At 45.3% G+C, this 23,265-nt stretch overlaps 2 protein-coding genes across 6 annotated transcripts; both read left to right on the top strand.

Annotated features, from left to right (window-relative positions):
• Positions 1-29: 29 nt before the first annotated feature.
• mrps15 (mitochondrial ribosomal protein S15) lies at positions 30-6,449 on the top strand. 2 transcript variants are annotated; one of them, XM_023821274.2, is made up of 8 exons: positions 30-324; positions 2,615-2,680; positions 2,782-2,857; positions 3,112-3,160; positions 3,277-3,361; positions 3,563-3,681; positions 4,185-4,376; positions 5,960-6,449. In XM_023821274.2, exons 1-8 carry the CDS (start codon positions 177-179, stop codon positions 6,083-6,085), a joined length of 861 nt encoding a protein of 286 aa, XP_023677042.1. In that variant the 5' UTR covers positions 30-176; the 3' UTR covers positions 6,086-6,449. The 2 variants fall into 2 exon arrangements, with proteins under 2 accessions (XP_023677042.1, XP_023677043.1); XM_023821275.2 differs by having other exon boundaries at positions 31-324; positions 3,563-3,621.
• A 3,432-nt stretch (positions 6,450-9,881) lies between these two features.
• Positions 9,882-20,598, top strand: oscp1b (organic solute carrier partner 1b). 4 transcript variants are annotated; one of them, XM_023821246.2, is made up of 11 exons: positions 9,883-10,132; positions 10,407-10,562; positions 13,366-13,520; positions 13,661-13,828; positions 14,261-14,341; positions 14,527-14,630; positions 17,555-17,683; positions 18,573-18,642; positions 18,908-19,047; positions 19,160-19,223; positions 19,600-20,598. In XM_023821246.2, the coding sequence occupies exons 2-11, from the start codon at positions 10,502-10,504 to the stop codon at positions 19,717-19,719; spliced, it is 1,092 nt and encodes a 363-aa protein (XP_023677014.1). In that variant the 5' UTR covers positions 9,883-10,132; positions 10,407-10,501; the 3' UTR covers positions 19,720-20,598. The 4 variants fall into 4 exon arrangements, with proteins under 4 accessions (XP_023677013.1, XP_023677014.1, XP_023677015.1 ...); XM_023821245.1 differs by lacking the exon at positions 10,407-10,562 and having other exon boundaries at positions 9,882-10,132; XM_023821247.1 differs by lacking the exons at positions 9,883-10,132; positions 10,407-10,562 and adding an exon at positions 10,572-10,927.
• The last annotated feature ends 2,667 nt before the right edge of the window (positions 20,599-23,265 follow it).

The following is a 23,265-nucleotide window of genomic DNA, read 5'->3' as shown; positions in this document are numbered from 1 at the left end:
GGGATGTATTGCTTCTGTCTAGATCACGACTCGCAAGGTCGGTCCTTCCTCTTGTCTGGTCTAGTTAAAATGGCGACTTGCCGCATGAGTTGTGGTGCGTTTTAGTTGAATCTATCTCAGTTTCCAAGGGCATTTTAACAACCACCTTGCCCCCATTTACGCTGTCCATGTGAACGATGTTGCGGGTTCTGAAATCTGCCCCGTTTGTGTGCCAATATGTCGCGAAACCGGCTTTTTCGGCGCTGCTACCGGTGCATGGCAGCGCCTGCCTTTCCGTCGCTGCTCGACCTTTAACACGGATTTCACACGGTCGGGGACATGAAGGTATGCGACTGGAGCTCATTTTTATGACCTGACACGAACCCGCAGTCATAATACCGTTATTTCCGTTTAAAATATGTAAATCCATTGGGATCGGCTTATTATTATATATACCACTTTTTGGAAGCCTGCTTAACATTGTGTATGTCTTTTAATAGCTGTATGACCTGTTGTATCTATTTTAGTATTTGATTTTCATGGTGTAGTAAGTTAGTGAAAAGTGTCAGTGGTAACATACACATGAATAATTCCTCTAGTGTTGTTTTGTACAGTTGACATGTCCAGCACCTGTCAGTGCCTGCAGATCAATTCCGTACGAGCCGATTCCGTGCTTTCGTCTGTCCGCTAGTATAAAGGACTAACCCGCGTATGCAGTAGGGTTCGTGTCTTTTGTACATTTTATGTTTACAAGGTGTGCAAATTTGCTTACATGAAGCCCGATCACATTTATGGGCATTAGCTAATCTGCCAGCAGGGGGCGCGCTTGTGTCACACTGTTTGATGGTCACTGGCGTTCTATAAGTAAGACACCTTTATTGTCGTTTTTAAAGTGTGCAATGAAGTCTAACAACGCTAAAATCCAAACATGGGCGAGACACTCTACAGAGATAATTATGAAAAGGGCCCAGTGGGTGGCAATATAAAATTTGAAAAAATAATTTTGAGTAGAATAAGTGAATTAAAATAATTTTGACTTAACTGCATTATTCAATAAGTAGCAGCAATGGGTAGAATAATTTTGACTGCATTCTGTCAGTGCAGTTTCTAAGGTGCTCAGTAAACCATAATGGCAGTTGAGAGCTCAGTAATGTTAGGGTAATTGTGGTTTGGGGGGTGTGGTGGTTTGGAGGTTAGGGTTCTGGTGGTAGAAGGTGTATTTCAGTCTGTTTGTGCATTCTTCAACGGCCTTGTGCCGCTTGTCAGATGTCAGGTAGCAGGGAAGCAAACAGACAATGTCCAGGGTGAGTTGTGTCCTTCATGATGCCGCTGGCCTTTTTTCAGTCGGCTAGCATAGATGCTGTGCTGGTTCAGGAGTTTAGAGCCTGTGAGCCGCTTTCGCCGCCTGCTGTAAATCCCTCCGATTCTCGGCTGTGTGGCCGGTCGTTCCACACAGTGACGTGGGATGCTGTCCATGGTGCAGCGGGGAGAGTTCATCCGAAGGTGCAGAGGCAGAGTGGCCTTTGGAAAAGCAGCCTTTGCTCACCAGATGGGTGATGTTGAATAGCCATAAAAGATCATGAGGACTTTGTGTAGGGGAAGGTGGGTGATCCCCTGAAGTCTACCATTATTTCCTTGGTTTTGGTGGTGTGTAAAACCAGGTCGCTGATCATGCACCAATCAGCCAGGCGTTGCAACCTTCCTCCTCCTTATCTGCTGTCTGTCCCAAGCGGGTTTTACTCCTAACCCTTTCACACTTTTTACATTAATATGATTTTGTTTAGATGAAAGGCTGAGCTTCTTGATAATCTCTTGTTGGGCCACTCATACCGTTTTCTAAATGCAGTATGGTCCAGGTGATCGCAGGCCGCTGATCAGCTCTAACCCCCTTTCTGACCCGAGGGGTGTGGATGCGTGTGTATCTACGGGATTTATTCAGAGGCTTGTCATTTTTAAAGCGGATGTGCGTAATAGAAAACTCCAATACACTGCGTAAAAGAAAAGGACAAACGAGACACCAGGCGCCGATCGGAGAGGAGCTGAGCTCTTGCAGTAAGAGGACAGGATGTGGGAGACCAGAAGCGGCAGTTCCTCCGTCTCAAGGAAATGGCAGCTTTTATTCACACTTTCTGGCCCAAGTAGAACTTCAGAAGAGCTCTCTGCTCTGGGAGGCATTAAATGCAGCAGCCAGTCGCTGGTGTCCACAAACGGCACCATCTTGCATCCAGTAACAACCACAGCAACACGCACAGCTTGGACCTGCACGGATAAAATGTGTGTTTCTCAAACCATAATCGTGCTCGGTGGGGCTGATTAGCAGCTCTGATACGAGTGGCTGATAGTTTGCACTGAGCAGAATTCACTTTAAACATTTATGAAGTTCAGAGACTGATGTTGGCATATTATTCCAATGATTTAAGCGAAACTGCACGACTGTTAGGATTTAATTGCCTTTGACAGTCTGGAGATGTGTATCAGAATTTGTTCTGAGAATTTTATGATTTTGTCACTACTTAGTTTTGGTGTTAGATTTATGGGCAAATCACATCGTATCTGAGGGCACATCGCATTTTATCTGTTGATGTCCCATCAGACTGGTTCTCTGCCCTGTTTTTTCCATCTTCTGTGCTCTCAGCATTGGGAGGAAGCTTCGCTGTGCAGGCGGTGAGACACTACGCGCGCCCTTCAAGAAGAAAGAAAGGTACGGCTCCCCCCTGGGTGAGACCTTTGCGTGCCCGGTATCTGTTATACCCGGCTGTCTCGCTAACTTCAACCGCCCTGCTGCTCTCCTGTCCCCGCCAGCCCCCCCTAGCCAGCTCGACGACCTCTCCCCGGCCACGCTGAAGAAGGATTACGCAGAAGTGCCACTCCTTAACACGTCAGTCTAGCTTTAATAGCGTTTGGGTTTTGTATGATTTACAGACACATTTCACCCGAAGGCCTCTAGTGTCACAGTAGTCATTTAAACTCACGCACTTGCAAAGAAGTATAAACGCAAATGTTAAACGGTTTTAAAAGGTCATTGCAGTTCTTTAGGAAGCTCATTGTGCATTTTCTTCCTTCCCCCTTAGTCAAAATGTAAATAACCAACCGCGTGAGTTTTGTGTATTTAAAATGACTTTGTATTTGCAGGGCTGATGATTTGATCAAACGGCTTCTATCCCTGGAGCTGGGGAGCCATGTGAGAAAAACTCTCTTGCTTGTCAAAGTTTTGTGTGTTTATGATCCACGGATAAGAGGACAGGTGAAGTGCTCGCACATCTCATGGTGTGGCCTTTCCTGCCCATCTCTAATCAGAAAGATCGGCTGAAGGTGAAAGAACAGCAGCTGGTGGAGAAAGTCAGGAGGGATGATCATGATCGCAGCTCCACCGAAGTGAAGGGTACGCTGTGCTCGGAGGCGTTAGGGGGGGGGGGTGCGTGTGGCAGGAAATCTGTAGCAAGGTGCTAAAGCCCAGCACTAGCATGTCGCTAACGTAATGCTAGCAGGCGGTGAGTGTCATTCTGTGTGGCAGTGGGATTTTGGGTAGCGGCATGAGAACCGGCCGTTTGGCATGACCGCTGAGCGCCGCGTGTTTCTGCAGTGGCCCTCCTGACGGCACGGATCCGGAACTACCAGGAGCACATGCACAAACACCCCAAGGTGAGGCTTGTGCGAGGCAGGCGTGCCACGTCACACTGTTTTTCACACCGCCGCCATAGGGTAGGTGTGAAGATAAACATCCCCTATTTGGAAATTAATGTATCATGATATGCATTCGTGTCTCGCAAATTGCACTAATTTCACTGGCCTTTTTAAGCCAGCGATGATGATTCTGTTTATTATCTTTGCATGCATGTTACAAAAAGTGAAAAATGAAAAGTGATGCAGATTTTTATCATTCTGGAGAGAATCAGTTAGCTGGTTTTGAGCGGTCTGAAATGGATCCAGCCACTAGGGGGCGGTGTGTGGCTCACTAGGCTCAGCCTTCATGGCTGTGATGGGAAGGTCACCGGCCTCAGCAGAATAGCTATAAGTGCACGGGCCCATATCTCCCTATCACCAGGGTCGCTGACCCCGTGCTGCGACCCCCAAAGCTCACAACTTACCTCTTTATATGTGTCTTTGTGTCTCATGGGGGGCAAAATGGGACAGACGAAAAGAGAATTTTCCCGCGGGATTAATAAAATATCACCCTCCTAACCTGTGATGTCACGTTGCGGCAGGACAAAGCCAACAAGCGCCGCATGCTGATGGCCATCGACCGGCGGAAGAAGCACCTGAAGTACCTCCGCCGTACTCGGCACGATGCCTTCGAGCTCGTGTGCCAGCAACTGGGCATCACATACACTCTTCCACCGCCGTACTACAGGACCCTGACCAAGCGCTGGATGGCCAAGAAGGCCTTCTGCACAAAGGTGCTCCACCGTAACAACGTAACCCCCCCCCCCCCCGCCCCCCCAGCGCTATGGTGGCTGAACACAAGCCACTGTAGACCTTTGTATGCACACAGCATTTACGTGACGCACCTATGCCTCACGCTCTACACCCCCGTTGATCTCAAGCGAGTGATAAATTAGCTTGTGCACATGATGTAATTGTCTTGCGCCCGCAAGATATCATCGTGAGCACACAAGAAATTAACAGAACTATAAAGCAATGGTCACCAGCCCTTCGTCTGCAGATCTACTTTTATTACTTACATTGAGCAATACATGACCATTTAATGTTGTGCACTGTCCCATAATGAGCTGCATGAAGCACAACATATTTGACATGATATTTAGAGTTATTAACCCGTTTATTTATTTCAATGCACACTGAATGCACAGTGTAATTAATAATAATTATACATATTTTGGGGGTAGCGTGTGGCTCAGTGGGCTAACCCTGGATGCGTCTGATCAGAAGGTTGCTGGTTCAAGCCCAGCCTCGAGGATAGACCACAATAATGTGGCACCTTGAGCAAGGCCCCTAACCCCTACTTCCCTGGGCGCTGCTGTAGGTGGCTGCCCTTCACAGCCAGATTGCCGTCACCTACGGAGAGCAAGTCGGAGGAGGCATAAAGAGAATTATCAGTTTATTTATTATTATATAATACATAAGAATGGTGTTTAGACCCTTTGTGCCACAAACACTCAGGGGACCTGTAAGTGAATGTGATGCATAAATGCCAACATTCAAAAACTAATTAAAATGTGCCTGTTAAGAAACCTGGATATGCAAGAGTTGTGCAAGATTTGCCACTAACTCTAAATGCTTAACTAATATCTCATTACAACTGGAATAGGCAATTTTTCGGAAATTAAAAGCTTTTGAAGATTAAATACAGATCGTGAAAGTGCTTGAATTGCAAACATGATCACTGCCTGTGTCCTGGGTATGGGGGATTGGTGGATAAGAGCTGTCTAGCTTGCAGTATAACAGAAATGTCTTTGTAAGACATTTCAGGATTGAAGTAGCATTTTATGAGCTGCGTTCGTCGCGAATTTATCACACAAGTGTCCTCAGTCCTCTGATTATGTATTGCACACAATATAATTGTGTATAAATATGCCCTCACAATAATATATTGTACTCACATTAATGGTTATATTTCCTATATTGTACGATACAAGCACAGTGGATCAGTGTCACTGTCCAATGGTGCCGGTATTGCTCACTGTCACGGGGTACCTACGTCATCAAACATGGCGGCGCCTTCAAAAACCTGCGTACGAGGGTCTACAGAGGCAGGCCCCCTGTCAATGTAAATATAACTACAGCTACACACTGGCCAAAAGGTGGCGTAGTGGTTAAGAATGCAGATTCGACCCACAGAGCTGACTCCCAAGAGCCCCTGCTGTAGGTCCCGTGTGCCAGCATACTGAACCTAAACTGGCCCAATATAACATTCAGCAAGGTGCCCTGGGTAATAGAGATCAGCTGAGTGTAATTAATTAATTGGATTAATCAGTATTGGGGTTGGGGTACCAGTCACTGACTGCTCTCCCTCCCCTAGGTCTTTGAAGTGATCCAGAGGCGGAGGGCGAAGGAGAAGGAGGCGCGGAAGGAGGCCGCCGCAGCCGCTACGGTGGTCCAGGAGGCGGCAGAGCAGGACGAGGATGCCCGGGGCACGGCGGCGTAGGGGTGGGGTCACGTCTACCCCTCTGTGACTCTCAGCACCACTGTGGCAGGAAGAGGACCGTACGCATTTCTCCTTTCTCAGTCGGGGCTTTGTTGGGCTGCCGCCTGACCGATTCAACCTCATCTAAAGATATTTTGGTTTTGGTTTTCATTGCATTACATGACTGATCCAGTTGGTGCACTTCCCATATCCAAGCCACCAAAAAGCCTGTCTCTGCAAATAGGACTGAAAGTCCATTTTATTGACACGTCTCTACCTTCTTTTCTGCTGTGAGCAGCTTGTTTCAGTACCCGATTTGGGGCAACGAAAGGAGAATTCTGTGTTTAGAATTCTTTAAATGTAGTCAATAAACATTTTGTCTCTGTCTCTGCTGTTTCTTTGCCACAACCCACCCCCACCCCCCCCCCCAGTCCCCCCCTCACCTCCAAGGCTGGATTTACACACAGACTAACCTAGGCTGTGTCCAGGGGCCTGGAGTTATACCAAAAAAAGTTTTGGTTGTTACAACAGGTTGGGTCCCAATGATGATCTAGTCCAGCCCACCCCCCCTCCTTCACGTCCCATGAACTGTGTCAGTAAATGTCAATGTTATAATGTAAGCCTTTGGCTAGACATGACTTCACATACAGCAGCACTTGTATAGAATTCTAGGCTTCTAGACTGATAATCATATGACTTGCCAAGCTGCTACCATAACCCTCTGATGGAGAAGCAATTTGAAGACGGGTGAAATATTTAAATGTATCTAGCTGCTTGTCAGTCCTGCTGGTGTCTGTTTGAATGCACCCATCCCCCCCAAAAAAAAAGCTTCATGTTAATTTTCTAAGCACATTTACCTTCATGTATGCGGAGAGTGCATGTTAGTTAAATGTTTTGTGGATTTAAATTCAACACGTTTTTTTGGGGCCCTGCTTCCTGTGATAGACATGGGAATGAGCTGCTCGTGTTCTGAAGTGAGGCAGGAGTTTTGAAATTGCTAACTGGCTGTGTGAATCAGCTTCCTGTTTCTATACTGATGTGGATTTCACATCGGAAAGCGGGTCAGATGAGCAGAGGTAAGTACCCTCATTGCCCTTTCACTCGCTTCCTTCTGTACTTCTAAGTTGTAAAATAGTGGTAAAGCGATTTAATTATTTTACCAACTCATGCTTGGGATGCCATGTGTTGTCATGGTTCATTACCAGCAGCTGTGTTTGTTTCTATTAACATTTTTGGAATGTGATGAAGATTTTTGCAAAACCAAGGTACCACTGCCCTCTTTTAAATCCTGTGAGGCAATTTGTAAGCTATGCAAACCATCGCTATTGAAAGGAGAGGGATTTTTTTGAGTAGTTTTTCCTCAAATAATGTAACGTTCCTATAAACCATGCCTTAAAGTTAGTTTAAAGAAAGTTGGCTCTCTTTGTATTTGTGAGGGTTGGAATTTACGGTCTTGGGTTTTTGAAAGTACACAGTTCCATGCCATATTTATTTTGTAGAATTAGCTTGGCGAATTGCAGATGCAAACACTGGCAGCTTTAAGAATGTGCCTGCAAATTTACTCTGATGAGCTAGACAAGAGCAGGTTGCTGTGTGACGGAAACCATCAGAATGACTCACAACTACTTTGCGTGAGCTTGTTTTCCAACCTCAAAGACCGCCATGATGAAGTCTGCCATCAGCTGAAGGACATCTTAGGGATTCCGTGCAGTTAATCACAACCTGAGTGACTCTAATATCTTATTTGCTCATTTACGACTTTGGCTGCAAGCTGCTCTGTTGACATATTTCCGATTAGTGTTTTATTCTGGTGAAATGTCAACATCTTGCAGGAAACACCTACTTCACCTGAGGCAGAATCTAAAGCACTCTGTCTTAGTAGCACTGTGTAAATTTCAGTGACATATAGGAAATTATTTTATTTCCTAATTCAGGGTAACTGTGACAGTAATTGCCTTCAGCGACGACTCTGCACAGCATTTGATGACATATCCAGTCAGGGTGGGGGTGACCCATGATAAAACCCAAGAAGCCACAGTAGTTCACACGTCACTTACTCATATAGTCAGATACTTGGGTCCCACACAGCGACAGAACAACTCTGACAGGCTCCCAGAGCTGAAATTCAAAAGTTTTTCTCTTCAGCGGCCTGAGGTCTTTCTTGGATTGACATGACCAACCCAGTGGTCTCTCAGCAACCAGGGGCAGGTTCCTATGGGACCAACGTGCAGACCGGCGACTGGAGCACAGGCCTGTGCTCCTGCTGCAGCGATATCATGGTCTGTAAGTATGAAAGCAGTGGATGGCATATCAGTGGCATCTCCATGACAACAAGCGCATGAAAGTGGATGGGAAATGTATAACAGTATGTGTATTAAAAGCCCCAGCACAGAAAGACTTAAAACTGACTCGGCACTTTTATGTCTATGTCTTAAAAAAGATAGGAAACAAAACTTGACCGACAATCATATTAACATTTTTACATAAACTGCTGTCTTGAATAAACCCTTGACTTATTAGTTAAATGAATTTCCTATGTTTAGCGTTTCTCTCTCTCTCTCTCTCTCTCTCTCTCTCTCTCTCTCTCTCTTCCTGCTCTAGGTGCGCTAGGCTGCATTTGTCCGATAGCACTTGGTTGCTACACATCACATAAGTATGGAGAGAACCTGTTGCTTGCTTGCATTCCCGGAGGAATGACAGCTTTGAGGACCCACATGAGGCTGACGTATGGCATCCAGGTAAAAGAAACTGGAGCTGTTATCTTATAAAGACAGCCACTGGAAAGACTTAAGGTGGCGTGCAACTCGCACGCAGGAAACTGTGCAACGTTTGTGCAAAGACTGGAGTTAAGCAAATGTTGCGCTGGATTGCTTTTACTGCCGTTATGAAAGACTAAAGAGGCACATAGAATGGGTGGCTGGTCAGAGTTGCATAAAATGACTTGTGCAAATATGTCACTGAGAAAGAGCAAATTGGTGATGGTTTCGGAGGTGTATTCGATTATCTACAGGACGTTGCAAAACACCCGTGTACACGTTGCAAAATGAACTAAAGAGAGAGGAAAACGAGTTAAGTGTTTTTCGGTTGCACATACGTCGGTACTAATTCGCAGAAATCTGTATTTCTTTCAGGGCACAATATGCAACGACGCCTTAATGACGTTCTGCTGCGGGCTTTGTGACACCTGCAGGATGGCCAGAGAAATTCGTATCCGGAATGGCGAAGTTTGAGCATTTATGGAATCAGATTTGTACCAAAAATAAATTTGAAAGAAAATAAAACTCACTGAAATAAAAAAATATATATATTTTGTAACTTGCAAACAAATTAAGGTTATTCTGCCAATGGAATAACTTTGTCACGTATTACTTATCGTTAATTATATGCTGTTGCAGGGTTGCCAACTCATGCATCTGGCGTGACAGGCTTTCAGACTCTCCTCTCACACAAGAAATCTTACGGCAAATCTATATTATTCCATTACAAACCTAAAACTAGCTACATCAGAAGCATTGAGCCCCTACAGACTATTTACAAGTTAACAATTCTATTACGTACATGTAAATGAGCGTGCAGACTGATCTCGAACTGAAAATTTTCAAGCCAGCCAGCTAAACAAAGTTGGCAAACCTGTATGAACCCTGCTTTAACTCAAATAAAACAACTGCAAACTATATTTGTTGTTTCATTTCGTGTCGCATGGGGGCAGCCGCCTGCTGCAGACGCGACGCGGCGCAGCAGCTGAGTGAGCACAGGATGAACGGCGAGCGGCTCCGCGAGTAAAACCCTTTCCGATTGGCCGCCAGTAAAACCCTCTCTGATTGGCTGCCAGTATCCGTGGCCTAGCAACCAAGTGTCTCGGAAACGCATCAGCTATTCGAGCTAATCGACTAGTCAGCTAGCTTTGGGGGAACCTTCTCAGCCGTTTACCCTGTTTAAACGTAAAGCCAGGGAATATGTCGTCGAAGACGCTGCCCCTGTTGTTCATTAATCTGGGCGGGGAAATGTTGTACATCCTGGACCAACGCCTGCGAGCCCAAAACATCCCGTCGGATAAGGCAAGGAAAGGTAATGTACCGGTGCGGTTCACGGTGATGCAAAGCGAGGTAACGCCGCTATACCTGCTACAGTAGCTAGTTGTGGTTACTGGGCGCTGAACTCGTGGACTAGAACTTCAAGTAGTTGGACTAGCTCAACCGAAACTAAGGTGTGGTACACCTCGCTAGCTTCTTGGCGAGTTATGTTAACTGTACCCTGGAATGAGCAGCGGGCAGATACATCTTACCTACATAAAATGTGTTTAAGTAGAATGAGTGCAAGTGGCTTTCCTGTTGACCTCTAGGAAAAACTATCCAGGCAGTCGATTCCATGCAGCATAGGGCATAAGCAGCCTGGGCAGGAGAGAAACACAACGGGCAGTTTACAGACTCCAGTAACATGGAGAGAAGATGGAAAGTCCATACATGTGCAACAGGAAGGAGCCTCATACCCTGGAGAAGTAAAGCAGTGTTTCCCAGCCCAGTCCTCAGGGAACTGTGGCCAGTCCACGTTTTTGCTTCCTCTCAGCATCGATCTCAGCATTTAAGTACACCAGTGTTTAGTATTTATGCGTTTGTCTATTTATTTATGTTCATTATAAAATGTATCATCCGGACATCATCTTTTGAGGTGAAGTACACTTGTTTTGCGTTTTTGTGCCCCCCCTTCCTTAATCATACAGTGCCTCACTGTGTCAGGAATATGTAGAGGCTGCTTCCAGTACAGAAGTGATGCAAAGGCAAGATTCAGACTGCCTGTCTTCCTGTAGCGTTTATTAAGCCGACCCACCCAACATGACGCTGAGTCAGCTCAGTTCACCCAATGGTCAGTCTGCGACTGTTGCCTGTCCTGTTCTCCTTGTAACTCGTCCCATAACATGTCACACTATAGCTGATTGGACTGAAGGAGACAGACGTAAAGGTACAGTAAATGCTTCAGTGTAACACAACAATCTTGCTGGCTAAAGGAATGATAGATAGATAGATAGATAGATAGATAGATAGATAGTGTCTGTTTTGCTTTTTGTTCCTCGTGAAATGTCTTGCTTAGGTGCACACATTGAACACGACTATCTTTGAAAAAGTTCCATAAATTCCTTTTAAATAGTCTCCACTTAGAGTGCCAGAAACATTCGTTTTCTTTCGCTCTAATGCTTGCTCTTGCTTCCTTTAGCTAGGCCATGCCCGTGTCACACGCTGCTCATATTTTTCACGGCTTATTCCACCACTTCAGCATGACTATGTGCCAGTAATTATTCTGGTTGGTTTCAACTATGTTTCACAAAGCCCCTTTTCACCATGTAAAAGTTTGTAGCATAAATAACGACCGCTGTCATCACCTCTGAACCCACTTTCACCGCTAATCTAACAGCCGTAAAGTCGTGGCCAAACGTTTTGAGAATGATTCCAGTATTGTTTTTCACAAAATTTCCTGCTTCGGTGTTTGTAGATCTTTTTCTCAGATATTTCTATGGTATACTGAAGTATAATTACAAGCATTTCATAAATGTCAAAGGCTTTTATTGACAATTACATCTAGTTTATGCTAATAGTTAATATTTGCAGTGTTGGCCCTTCTTTTTCAAGAGCTCTGCAATTGGCCCTGATATGCTGTCAATCAACTTCAGGGCCAAATCCTGATTGATGGCAGCCAATTCTTGCATAATCAATGCTTGGAGTTTGTCAGAATTTGTGGGGTTTTGTTTGTGCACCCACCTCTTGAGGATTAACCACAAGTTCTCAATGGGATTAAGGTCTGGGCAGTTTCCTGGCCATGGACCCAAAATGTTGATGTTTTGATCCCCAAGCCACTTGGTCAGCTGGTACTTTTGCTTTATGGCACGGTGCTCCATCATGCTGGAAAAGGCATCGTTCATCACTGAACTGTTCTTGGATGGTTGGGAGAAGTTGCTCTCGGAGGATGTTTTGATACCATTATTTATTCATGACTGTGTTCTTAGGCAAATTTGTGAGTGAGCCCACTCCTGTGGCTGAGAAGCAGCCCCATACATGAATGGTCTCAGGATGCTTTACTCTCAGGATGCACACCTTTTCTTCTCCGAATAATCTTTTTTCTAGATGCCCCAAACAATCAGAAAGGGTATCCATCAGAGAAAATGAGTCACTTTGCCTCACTGTGTGTGCAGATGCACTCACACTTGTCTGCTGCCATTCCTGAACAAGCTCTGCACTGGTGGTGCCCCGATCCCAGCTCTGAATCAACTTTACGAGACGGTCCTGGCGCTTGCTGGACTTTCTTGGGCGCCCTGAAGCCTTCTTCACAACAACTGAACCTCCCTCCTTGAAGTTCTTGATGATCAGATAAATGGTTGATTTATGTGCAATCTTACTAGCAGCAATATCCTTGCTTGTGAAGCCTTTTTTGTGCAAAGCAATGATGACTGCACGTGTTTCCTTGCAGATAACCATGGTTAACAGAGGAAGAACAATGATTTCAAGCTCCACCCTCCTTTTAAAGCATCCAGTCTGCTATGCTAATTCAGTCAGCATGACAGAGTGATCTCCAGCCTTGTCCTCCTTAACACTCTCACCTGTGTTAATGAGATAATGAATCACTGGAATGATGTCAGCAGGTCCTTTTGTGGCCAGGCTGAAATGCAGTGGAAATGGGTTTTTTGGGATTAAGTTCATTTTCATAACAAAGAGGGACTTTGCGATTAATTGCAATTCATCTGGTCACGCTTCATAACATTCTGGAGTATATGCAAATTGCCATCGTAAAAACTGAGGCTGCAGACTTTGTGAAAACTAATATTTGTGTCATTCTCAAAACTTTTGGCCACAACTGTATAGCTGGTGTCCATGGCTAACAAAGGGTTGTTTTTTTAACCCTCAGACCCAGGTCCTCCTACTGCTCCCTGTAACTGTACCACTTCTGCTAATCAGTCTCACAGGTGGAGCTGCTTCCAAGATGACAGGACATAGATTATGCATGACTGTGCTACTTAAAGAAATACTATAGAGTGGTATCACTTCAAATCCTACGCTGAACATGTTTGTCCGCTCAAAGTGGTCTCCATCCTTCTTTGGTTTTCAAAAACATTTGGAAGAAGTGGCACGTTCCAAAAACCAGCGAGCCTAAGCATCTCCTGATCACACTGCTCTCTTACTCAAGCCGGTAGAGTGTGCGTTTCTGCTTGCTGTATTCAGTGCCTCCTCACACCTGTCCATGTCCCCTTGTGACCCTAACTTCACCCTTCTCTTTGTGCGCTACACCCCCGCTACCCATTGTGTGTCCTGCAGTCATGAATGACATCATCACCACCATGTTCAATAAGAAGTTCCTGGAGGAGCTCTTCAAGCCCCAGGAGCTGTATTCTAAGAGGGCTCTGAGGACAGTGTTCGACCGTCTGGCGCACGCCTCCATTATGAGGCTCAATCAGGCCAGCATGGACAAGGTAAGGGCATGATGTCATCAGAGTGTTTTGTTTGGCATGGATAAGCTGTGTGTTGTGTCTGTCATAACTGGTGCTTAGTGTTAGAAAGGTCACAACGTTTGCCCTTTATTTTCTCTGCTATTCATTCCATTCCTGTCCAGCTTTACGATCTAATGACCATGGCCTTCAAATACCAAGTCCTTCTGTGTCCGCGGCCCAAGGATATGCTGCTGGTCACTTTCAACCACATGGATGCCATCAGGGACTTTGTGAGAGACTCGCCCAGCATCCTCAACCAGGTGGACGAGACATATAGGCAGCTGATTGAGGTAGGCTAGCATCTCTCCAAAGCTGGAAGATACATGAGTGGTGTATTTTCCTAAACAATAAATAAAAAATCAGAAATGGGGGTTAGAGCAATTTCACCATTGGGCGCTGAGCAAGGCCCTTAACCCCCAATTGCTCTAGGGACTGTCTGAGCCTGCTTTCGACTGCACATCATTCTGAGCCGGCTTTCGACTGCACATCACTCTGAGCCGGCTTTTGCCTGCACATCACTCTGAGCCGGCTTTCGCCTGCACATCACTCTGAGCCGGCTTTCGGCTGCACATCACTCTGAGCCGGCTTTCGGCTGCACATCACTTTGGACAAAGATTTGTTATAATCCACAAAACAATTATGCAAAGCACAGAATATAATCCAGGGCGTGTCTGCGTCTGCCCCAACAGCCCATCATTTTTTGATTGTCCCTGTCATTACAGATGTACACACCACTTTCTGGAGGTGAATTTCAGCTCATCCGGCAAACACTGCTAATTTTCTTTCAGGACATGCATATACGGGTGAGTCTGCTTTTCTACTTCCTGCACATAGATGCATGCTTCTGCAGTCATGTAATTTTTCAATTTTTTGTAGATGTATTAGCATTGAAAGTACTATAAATAGACGAGCGGGAACGGCATTTAAAGTTGCCTTTTTTAAAAGAATGGAATAATAATATAAATTGCACACTTATGCTTTTTTTCAGGTTTCAATCTTTCTCAAAGATAAAGTCCAAAATTCCAATGGCCGTTTTGTTCTTCCGACATCTGGGCCTGTTCCGTATGGAACACAGATCCCGGGTTTAATCAGGTAAAAACGTTCTTAGACTCTTTAAAAACTCAGAGAGGCGACGCACACAATCCCACTCGTCCCATGTAATACAACCTCTCTTAACCAACTTTTCTTTCATTGTGTTTTCATCATAAATTATGTCAACTCTTCGCTCATTATGATGTGCAAACCTTACATTACGATAAACTAGTCACTGGTCTGATTTGCTTGAAAATGGTCCATATTAATGAATTTCACAACCGATTGTTTTAAAGCTGGGGATTCTTCTTCAGACTACTTATCTTGGACAGGGTCCTGGATTGGTCCTGGAGTCTATCCCAGGCAGCACAGGGTACAAGGCAGGGGGACAACATGGATGGCATGCCAGCCCATCACAGAGCACATGCACACACAAGTCTGCACACGGTGGACAATGCAGAGATGCTGCTTAGCCTAACTGCATGTCTTGGACTTTAGGAGGAAACTAACTGGTGTGCTGGGAGTAAGTTCGAAACTTTCCATGGGAATAAACAGGAAAATATGGGAATTAATGGGAATAAACTGGAGTAGTAATGTATGCATAAAACACCCCAAAATAATTATCTGCATCAAAACGCACTGCTTGTAAGTCATACTCTATGTTGTATCATTCATACAGTTTGCTTTCTTTGCTGTATCTAACAGGTCGTGCAGAGATCCATGGAGTTTATTTCCAAAATTCCCCAACTTAACTTCCCATGGAAAATTTCTGAAAACTTCCCATAAATTTTCCACCCCTTTGCAACCCTTGCTGGGAGGAATCCCAAGTGACAGAATGTCCATCCGTAGAGGTGTAAGGCAGTAGTGCTCCCCATTGTGCTACCATGCTCTCCTACTGTATTGTTCAAATCAGCAGAATTGCACCACCGGGTACTTTGAAGTTTAAGCTGCTTGCTAATAGGTTTCTAACAAAATAAACCTGGCAGCACCACTAACAACTGCATGTTGTATATTATTGTGGATGGTGTCCCATCAAGGGTGTGACTTGCCTTGAGCCCTCTGTCTGGGTTTTGCCACTCAGAGGCCTTGCAATATACCGGTCAGTCACAGACCAGAAGATATGCGGTATGCTTACAAGCTCATTACTCATAACAGGAAAAAGAAGAGGGATCTGTTTTTATCCAGGCAGAGAAGTAAGAGGAAACAGCAGCGGGCAGCTTGGAATGAAGATGCGGGGGCTTAATGCAAGTCACAGGCATGGCTCAAGACGGGAAGGGACTGAAAAAAGTCCATCTATTTCTGTTGGCCACATATGATATTAGAAGATATTTAAAGAACCGGTGATATTTGATAATTTCGTTACAGCGAATACCTGAAATGTTTTTACCAAAATTATGTTTTACTGAAGAGTCACTCCTAAAGATCAGGTGTAGTTTAGAATCGTAGGTCGGTGTGCTGGATGCTTAAAGATATAAGACATGGCCAAACAGAACATTGCCGTTGCAGTGAAGCATCTCAGGACTGGATGCTTAGACAGGCATTGGCTGATTGTCTCTGGGTTTGATGAAGTGCCACAGGCCCAGGGAAACAGTGTTCTCCACAGGAGATAAATGCGTTTTAAATGGCACAAGACTTTAAGCAGCATTTCCTTCTGTCATGTTCATACTGCTGTAGAAAAGTGATCGCTAAAAGCCATTTACCAAGAAATAGTGAATTTGATCCTCAGCCCTTTCTGGATGTCGCATGTGATATAAGGTCCTGTCTTTGTTTTCCCGGGAATTTTCTCTAGAATTCTGCTCTAATTTATCTTCTGAAGAGTGCTGAATTTGATCAAATGTTTATCAGAGTTAAGTTCATGCAGGGAACTGTTAAAAATGAACATTTTGGCTGTGCAGATATGGCACGGATCATCACCGTAAGGTCTGGTGGCGGATGAGGCTGGAGTTAAACAGCGGTCAGGTTTCAGTGTCAGCTTGGTGGGGATCAACTTCCGCAGCAGAGCTGAAAGTAAACCAGAGAATAACTGAACCAGCTTGTGCTTTTATAAGACAGAGTTGGGTTAAATCGAGATCTCGCCTCCACCCGTGTGGCCAAAAAGCCAGAATCTCCTTCACCCCTGTCAGGCGGCATTTCCCTTATTCTCAGCACATCCTTGCTTGTCATATAGCATCTAGTCTTTTGTGTGCAGAACAGCAGTAAACTTCTTGCTCTTTATATAGCAAGATATTGTGTCAGATACTCAGAAGGGCTGCAGGCACAACTGTGTCACACATATCCACAGACCCCCACCCCCACTGGAGGGGCCCCAGAGTCCCTTAACAGACTGCATGCGGTTCAAACCACGGGCGTCTCAAACAGACTTTATTCCACAAGTGATCATTACCCTTGGAATGCCTCACATGTCATGGATGTTACTGACCTCTAAGCACTTTTTAACACCTTTGCTTCCAGTTTAGCTGAAGAGGGTTCACGTGATGGTACGCAAATATAACACAAGCTAATATGAATTCCTCCATCTCATGGAACCCAATGATGACTATACAGCTTCTTGTAGCATGTTCATCAAAACATCTTATTGTCTCTGCTCCAAGGAGCTGGCGTCGTTGTGGTTTAACAGCCGTCGCAGGTGTGATCACACTTGTTGCACTGTAAAAAGCAAACATGTGTCTGAAACCATGCAAACCTTGTTTTCTTTTGCTTATGATATGTGATTCTAATTATGGGATTGTGATTATAACACTTGGTACATTGTATATGTCTTTTCTTTGCAGTTCTTTTTCTTTGCAGTTACCTCACAGAGTGAACTGTGCTTATGCTGCTGCTGACCCACTCGATCCTTTCGGTTCACGGAGTTCAATGCTCCAGATTTTGTGCAGAGGACTTTTACTTAGGTGGAGGTGGAGCGAAATCCCCAGTTGGCCCACAGGCCCCCAGGGTCCCATCAATCGAGACCTGCTAACGTGATATGTGTCACCGTCTGGCAGGACGTTCAGCTGCACCGGAGAGGAGGTCAACAGGGTCCAGTTCCGCAGTGCAGGCAACTACACGGCCGCCCTGCGCGAGGGGTCCTTCGAAATGCATGGCGATAGGGTCATCAAGCTGGGCACTAACATGTGAGTCCAGCCACTGCATGGCTCTCCTCCTGACCAACGAGGTGGTGTTTCTCTTCTGAGCTGCACATGTGAAAAATACTGTGTTTCCAGTGTTGGGCATTTTAGGTCCAGAAGCTACAAATTCCTGACCAACTGGTGGGTAGAAACAAAATCTGGACCTGAAATGCCAAACACTGTCTGTTTCATACCCAGTTTAGATTTTTGAGGGAAAAAAACATTTACTGTACGTATTGTATTCTGGGAAATTCTACCTTAGAAATTATTAGCATTCTTGACAATAATCGAAGAGTTCTAGTTTTCTGGAGTTCCTTATTTTAACAAAACCAGAGCACAATGTGAGCACCTGCAGTCCTACTTTATCTGCCCCCCCATCAATTAATGGCCTAGATCCCATCCCCACCACCACCACCTCAAAATAAAAAAAAAATTTAAAAACCCTCTCAGAGGTTTACTCAAGTGTCGTCCTGGATGTTTTAGAGGACCACTGGTGAAGGTTAATTTGAGCTGTTTGCCTATTAACCAGAACCACTATTTTGACTACTTTTAGCTTTTATCCACGAAAACATTTGTTGTGTAAGTGTTATTTCATCTCTGTATACAACTGGATCATTCTGGAATGTTCCTGTAGTCCTGATTTAGTGCCCAGTTGAAGGGCACAACAGCATGACCCTCCTGGGGCTCTAAAATGTCAAATGTTTTGGTCACGAGTCCGAGCTTAACCGCCATGCTGGCCGGGTTGCTAGGAAGCGAGCGACTGCCCGCAAAGCCAGCAGAAACACTGTCCTCTTTATGGTTTCAATAATTCATTTTTAAAGCTCCCCCCCCCCCCCCTTTCCCGTTCTGGCTCGCTGCTCATGGCCTCGGGTTCAGCTTCTGACATTTCCCTCAGGTACGGCGTCAGCCGCGCTGTGGAGACACACATGTCGGGGACGTCCAGGAACTCCTCCCAGCATACAAAGGTAATCCAATCAGCCACTGAATATGTAATGAAAGCACTTACCAGTCTTTGTTGTCTGACCTTGTATGTCTTGCAATGGTTCCCCACACCCAGATCAGGTTTTGTTTTTTAATGCGACCTATGTCCAACCCATGACCCCATCACCCCCACTGCTACAAGAGGGTGTGACATTACATCATCCCTGCAGGCGTATATAACCGCTGATGGACAGGGTGATTATTCTGAGCCCTGGCTCTGTCATCAGCTGAGGATTTTCACACGTGCAGGTGAACACCGCTCCCAACCCACTGGCTAAGAAAGAGCTCAACCTTCTGGCCCAGTTAATGGGAGGACTGGACATGCAAAAGCCAGTGGGTAGCGACACCAGCTTCCGGGTCAACCTCTTCGCCACGGACGAGGAAGAGGAGTGAGTTCTGCCGGTGCTGCTTTTTCCTGCCTGTACTTCTGACATGTCAAGCGGTCCTTCAAAGCCACACCCAGAAAAATGTCATTCTCTCCCCCACTCCCCCCACCCCTAGGGAAGCTTTGATGTCAAGACCTGCAGAGCTTTCGTACGAAGTCATAAATATTCAAGCAGCTAAGGTAAAAACTCCAAATCCAAATGGCTGATTGTCCGTTAGCTTGACCACAGCACATGGCATAATTCCTCTGGCGTGTTGTATGCCCGGGCGGTCCTGGGTCACTCACTGCATCTACTAAGAAAGGCCACTTTCAGGTTTACGTCATGTTGCTAAATGTCGAGGTTTAAGCGTGTTGCTTATATGCCCATTTTCCCCCTGAAGGCTGAGTACCCAAATGTGGTTCACATGTGACCTGTGACCTTCAGTATGAATGTTTTTTTTTAAATCTGCTATCTGAAAGGTTGCAGAGACCCTGGGAGTGGCCTGGTCTGCCTCCTCTGCAGGGTGCCAGTCATACCAGTATGAGTAAGCTTAACACCATTTGCTTGGCCTTCCAGGACCAGCAGACCAACGCGGAGCTGGCTCGCATCATGGGGGAGTTTGCGGACGAGGGGGAGCCATCGGCGACTCCCAGCAGCAAAGGAGATGAGCTCCTGGCCATGATGGATGGGCTCTGATGCGTCGTCGTGGTGACAGCCTGGTGGGAGGGGTTTTGGTCGGAAGCGGAGCCTGGAACTGCTGGGGTGGGCGGGACCCGGCCTGCCCTTTCACCACGCGAATAGGCTTCCCGTTCACAACAGAAACCTCCGGATTGCTTTACACAGACTTGGGGTTACGCTGGACAAGGGAAGCAGGGAGCCTCGCTATCAGGGAGAGGCTACGACAGCGGAGAAACACAAGCTCAGTCCGAAACGTCGCACGGTGTCGTTTCTGTGATGTAGAAAGCGAAGTGTTTCTTCAGAGAGCGAGACCGTTTACTCACTGCGTGCTCGTTTTTGTGTTACTAGGAAAAGAAGCTCACAGTGGCTGTTTGTTTCCCAGTTATATATGCACTGTGCTATTTTCACGCTTTCCAGATGATTCTGTCATTCCAGTTTATAGGATAGAGATATTTAAAGGCCCGGAGAAAGGATGAAAGAGCACTTTCACGGTATTTCAAAGGCTTATGATCCCAAAAAAGTGAAATGGCTTTGTATATGTCAAAAACGTGAGTCCTAAGCCCACAAGACGTTTACCATGGTTTAACCTCAGCATTACAAACAATACATCGGCATCAATGTGACCCGGTGTACGTGTATTATTATTAATGACTGGCTGATTACGTTGATTAAGGTGTACATATTATCCAACTGCACTCCATTAGAAAGGAACCTGCAAAATTCATTTCAGGGGCATAAACTGTATAGTTGTATATTTGATGTTCACGTATTTGTAAATGGTAGGGTTTATTTATTGAAACATACATGTTAAAATCTGTGTTTATGTTGTTAAATTGTAATAAAATCGTGTTTAAAAGTAAGATTTTGTATTAGATTAATAAAATGTTTAATGTCTGATGTTTTCTTCTTTAGATCTTATTCATTAACTATCATTTTATTTCAAAGATTATATACGATGTTTCTCGTATAACATCGTACCGATGTTTTGATATAAAACATTGTTATAAGCATAGATTTCGTGTACTGTTTAATTTTACAATTTAAATATAAATGGTATGGATACATATGTCAATGCAAGTAAATAATCAGTAAATATACTTAAACTCGCAGTGCATTATATATTTAAAGGAATCATTTGACGAGGCGCTGCAAAGCGATCTTAAAGATGCTGGTTTGCGTGGCGGGTGCTCGTGATCCCTACCTATTTCTCAGCGACTAGATAACTAATCACAACTAACACACTGCGGGGCGCTGGAAACTATTATTTATTTTTTATGTGTATTAACAAACACGTGTAACAACGTCTAGTTTCGTGAGAGTCAAATTCGGACGTTAACCTGGAATAACGTTGTTTTCTTTTCTATCGTTTTTTTCCCTATATTGAGCCAATCACCGCACTGTAGATTATATTCTATCTATTCTGGATAGTCCTTAAAATCATATTACCGCACCATTAACGCACAGTAGCCTACCAGTAACACAAATGTGGGATTTACCTTTCAATGACCGTGTTCATTTAAACATATCAGCAATAACATTGGGTGCCACTTCGAAGCCGTCATTGGAGCTCCAGGGTAGTGAAACCTGTTCCTTCCTTTAATCGTTAGTAGTATTTTCTTGCAGCATAATTCTGTGTCTATAATGAGTAACTGGCTGAGGGGCACCTGGATCTGGTCCTATATTTATACCACAACAGCATAGCTCTTAGGCCGAACCCAAATATCCTTTTAAGGTTCCACACGCCGACCTCAGCCAGTATAGCCCACCAAGTGGGGGCAGTTTTCACCCCGTCTCCCCAAATGCTTACCTTCTTGTGTGCGTCTAAATCTTTGAAGTGCTAATTTAGCCTCCCACTCAGGTTCCAAGCACACTCTAGATGCACATCTCTGCAGGCAAATAGCTCAAATCCACTGCACACACCAATTGTCCTCAGAACTTAATTGTGTTTTCCATGTAATCTTTCCTGCAGTGAGTCTCTGCCTGGTACCTAAGTGTGGTAGACATAAATGGACCGGTACGGACCCCCCAGGGAGTACGTGCAGTGAGGTGGGCTTCCACTCTAAGCAAACAGCATGGGCAGGTAATGCTGATCCTGGATCAGCCCCTTCATCTGAGAGCAGGGGGTCACCATTCCATGCATACACGGGCAGACGTGTTCATGGCAAGACACTTCTATGTCAATGGCAAAATGTTTTGATCAAAATGTGCGTCAGAATTCACCATGGTGCTGATTGCTGTCTCAGAGCAGGGGCAAGGGCGGAAGACCTGTACCCCCAATATTTAATTTGAATTCATTCATCCTCCCCAATAAACAGATCATTGTATTAAAATTATTAAATTGTGCACCCCACCGAAATCCAGCAGGTAAGGCCTGGTGATATTCTAAGTCAGTTGGGATGCGGGTAGTGAGAGTCACAGTCACCACTGAGACTCAGTGACGTGGCACTTCATCCGTCTCACTCCCACACGTCTTTCTCTTCCTCCCACGCCAGTGAGGCACCCGTAGCTCGATTTGACTTTTTCGTGAACAGTAATAACAAACACCCCCCCCCCCTCCACCCACACGCACACGTCGATTTATCAGAAAGCTTGTGCTCACACAGAAAGCTCATGAGAAATCCCTAACTATGGTAATTCCTTGTTTGAGACAGCCATGATGGGAACAGACCATGTTCTTAAATGATTACTTCCTCCTTTTCTGTTAATTAAAACAGAATTTGCCTTTATTCTAGAGGTCATCCTGGAGCAAAAACAATGACTGTGCAGTCTCAGAGGGGAACTGACCCCTAGCGAAACTACAAGACAACAGGAATCCTTAACTTTTCTTCCCCTACTTAACATTTTCTGTAACCTGTCAAAATGTCTGAAGGGTTCTGTTTTAGCTCCATGATAAAATCGCACCCAGTGGCCGGAAAGTAGGGAAGGAAATGTATGCTTCCTTCCTAACCTTTCTGAAGAAAAGGCCAGCGATCAGGGTTATGCCGCAACACCCCCTGACATCACCACATGGACATAAAAAAATGTACCCCCCCCCCCCCCCCCCATTGATAGACGAGAAAATGGCAGTAATGCCACTAGATCACAGGCCGTATGTGGCCGGGGGTGCTTGAGGACCAATCTGCCAGGCCTCTGCCAGCCCTATGAGCCAGCAAACAGGGTCGCCATGGAAATGGCCCCATACCCATTCGAGTGCCATTTGAGAGTAAGAGGAAACTGACCGTGGGCAGTATTTCAGAACTACCTCCCCACACTGCCCCCGAATGCATAGACAGTGTGACACAGCTAAATACACAGAGGTATCTGATGTAGACAAGTGCAGATGGAGATGGGGGTGGGGGAACTCTCCAGATGGGTGATTTTCTAAGCCAGCACTACCAAACAGCGCACTGTTCTCTCTCCCAGATAGCACATCATGACCAAAATCATTCCCCTCCCCCAGCCCAATCACCAGGTCTGCTTCCCATCATGTCTTTATGCCATAATCCCCTGGAGGACCCAAGGACATCACTGCAGGTTAAATTTAGGTGTCTCTTTAAAAGCCTGTTTTTCCCCTCACTTTTTGTG

The sequence above is a fragment of the Paramormyrops kingsleyae genome, chromosome 9 (genome assembly GCF_048594095.1).
Source record: "Paramormyrops kingsleyae isolate MSU_618 chromosome 9, PKINGS_0.4, whole genome shotgun sequence".
Taxonomy (NCBI): domain Eukaryota; kingdom Metazoa; phylum Chordata; class Actinopteri; order Osteoglossiformes; family Mormyridae; genus Paramormyrops; species Paramormyrops kingsleyae.
Note: the sequence above shows the minus strand (reverse complement) of the source record. Positions and strands in the feature narration are given on the sequence as shown.

Excerpts from the sequence above, each read along its gene's own strand:
- mrps15 (XM_023821274.2), top strand. The coding sequence starts at position 177 with ATGTTGCGGGTTCTGAAATCTGCCCCGTTTGTGTGCCAATATGTCGCG. Across the intron at positions 3,682-4,184 it reads TTTCACACCGCCGCCATAGG|GACAAAGCCAACAAGCGCCG; the intron begins GTAGGTGTGAAG and ends ACGTTGCGGCAG. Across the intron at positions 4,377-5,959 it reads AGAAGGCCTTCTGCACAAAG|GTCTTTGAAGTGATCCAGAG; the intron begins GTGCTCCACCGT and ends TCCCTCCCCTAG.
- oscp1b (XM_023821244.2), top strand. The coding sequence starts at position 10,897 with ATGACGCTGAGTCAGCTCAGTTCACCCAATGGTCAGTCTGCGACTGTT. Across the intron at positions 13,829-14,260 it reads CATATAGGCAGCTGATTGAG|ATGTACACACCACTTTCTGG; the intron begins GTAGGCTAGCAT and ends CTGTCATTACAG. Across the intron at positions 17,684-18,572 it reads ATCAAGCTGGGCACTAACAT|GTACGGCGTCAGCCGCGCTG; the intron begins GTGAGTCCAGCC and ends CATTTCCCTCAG.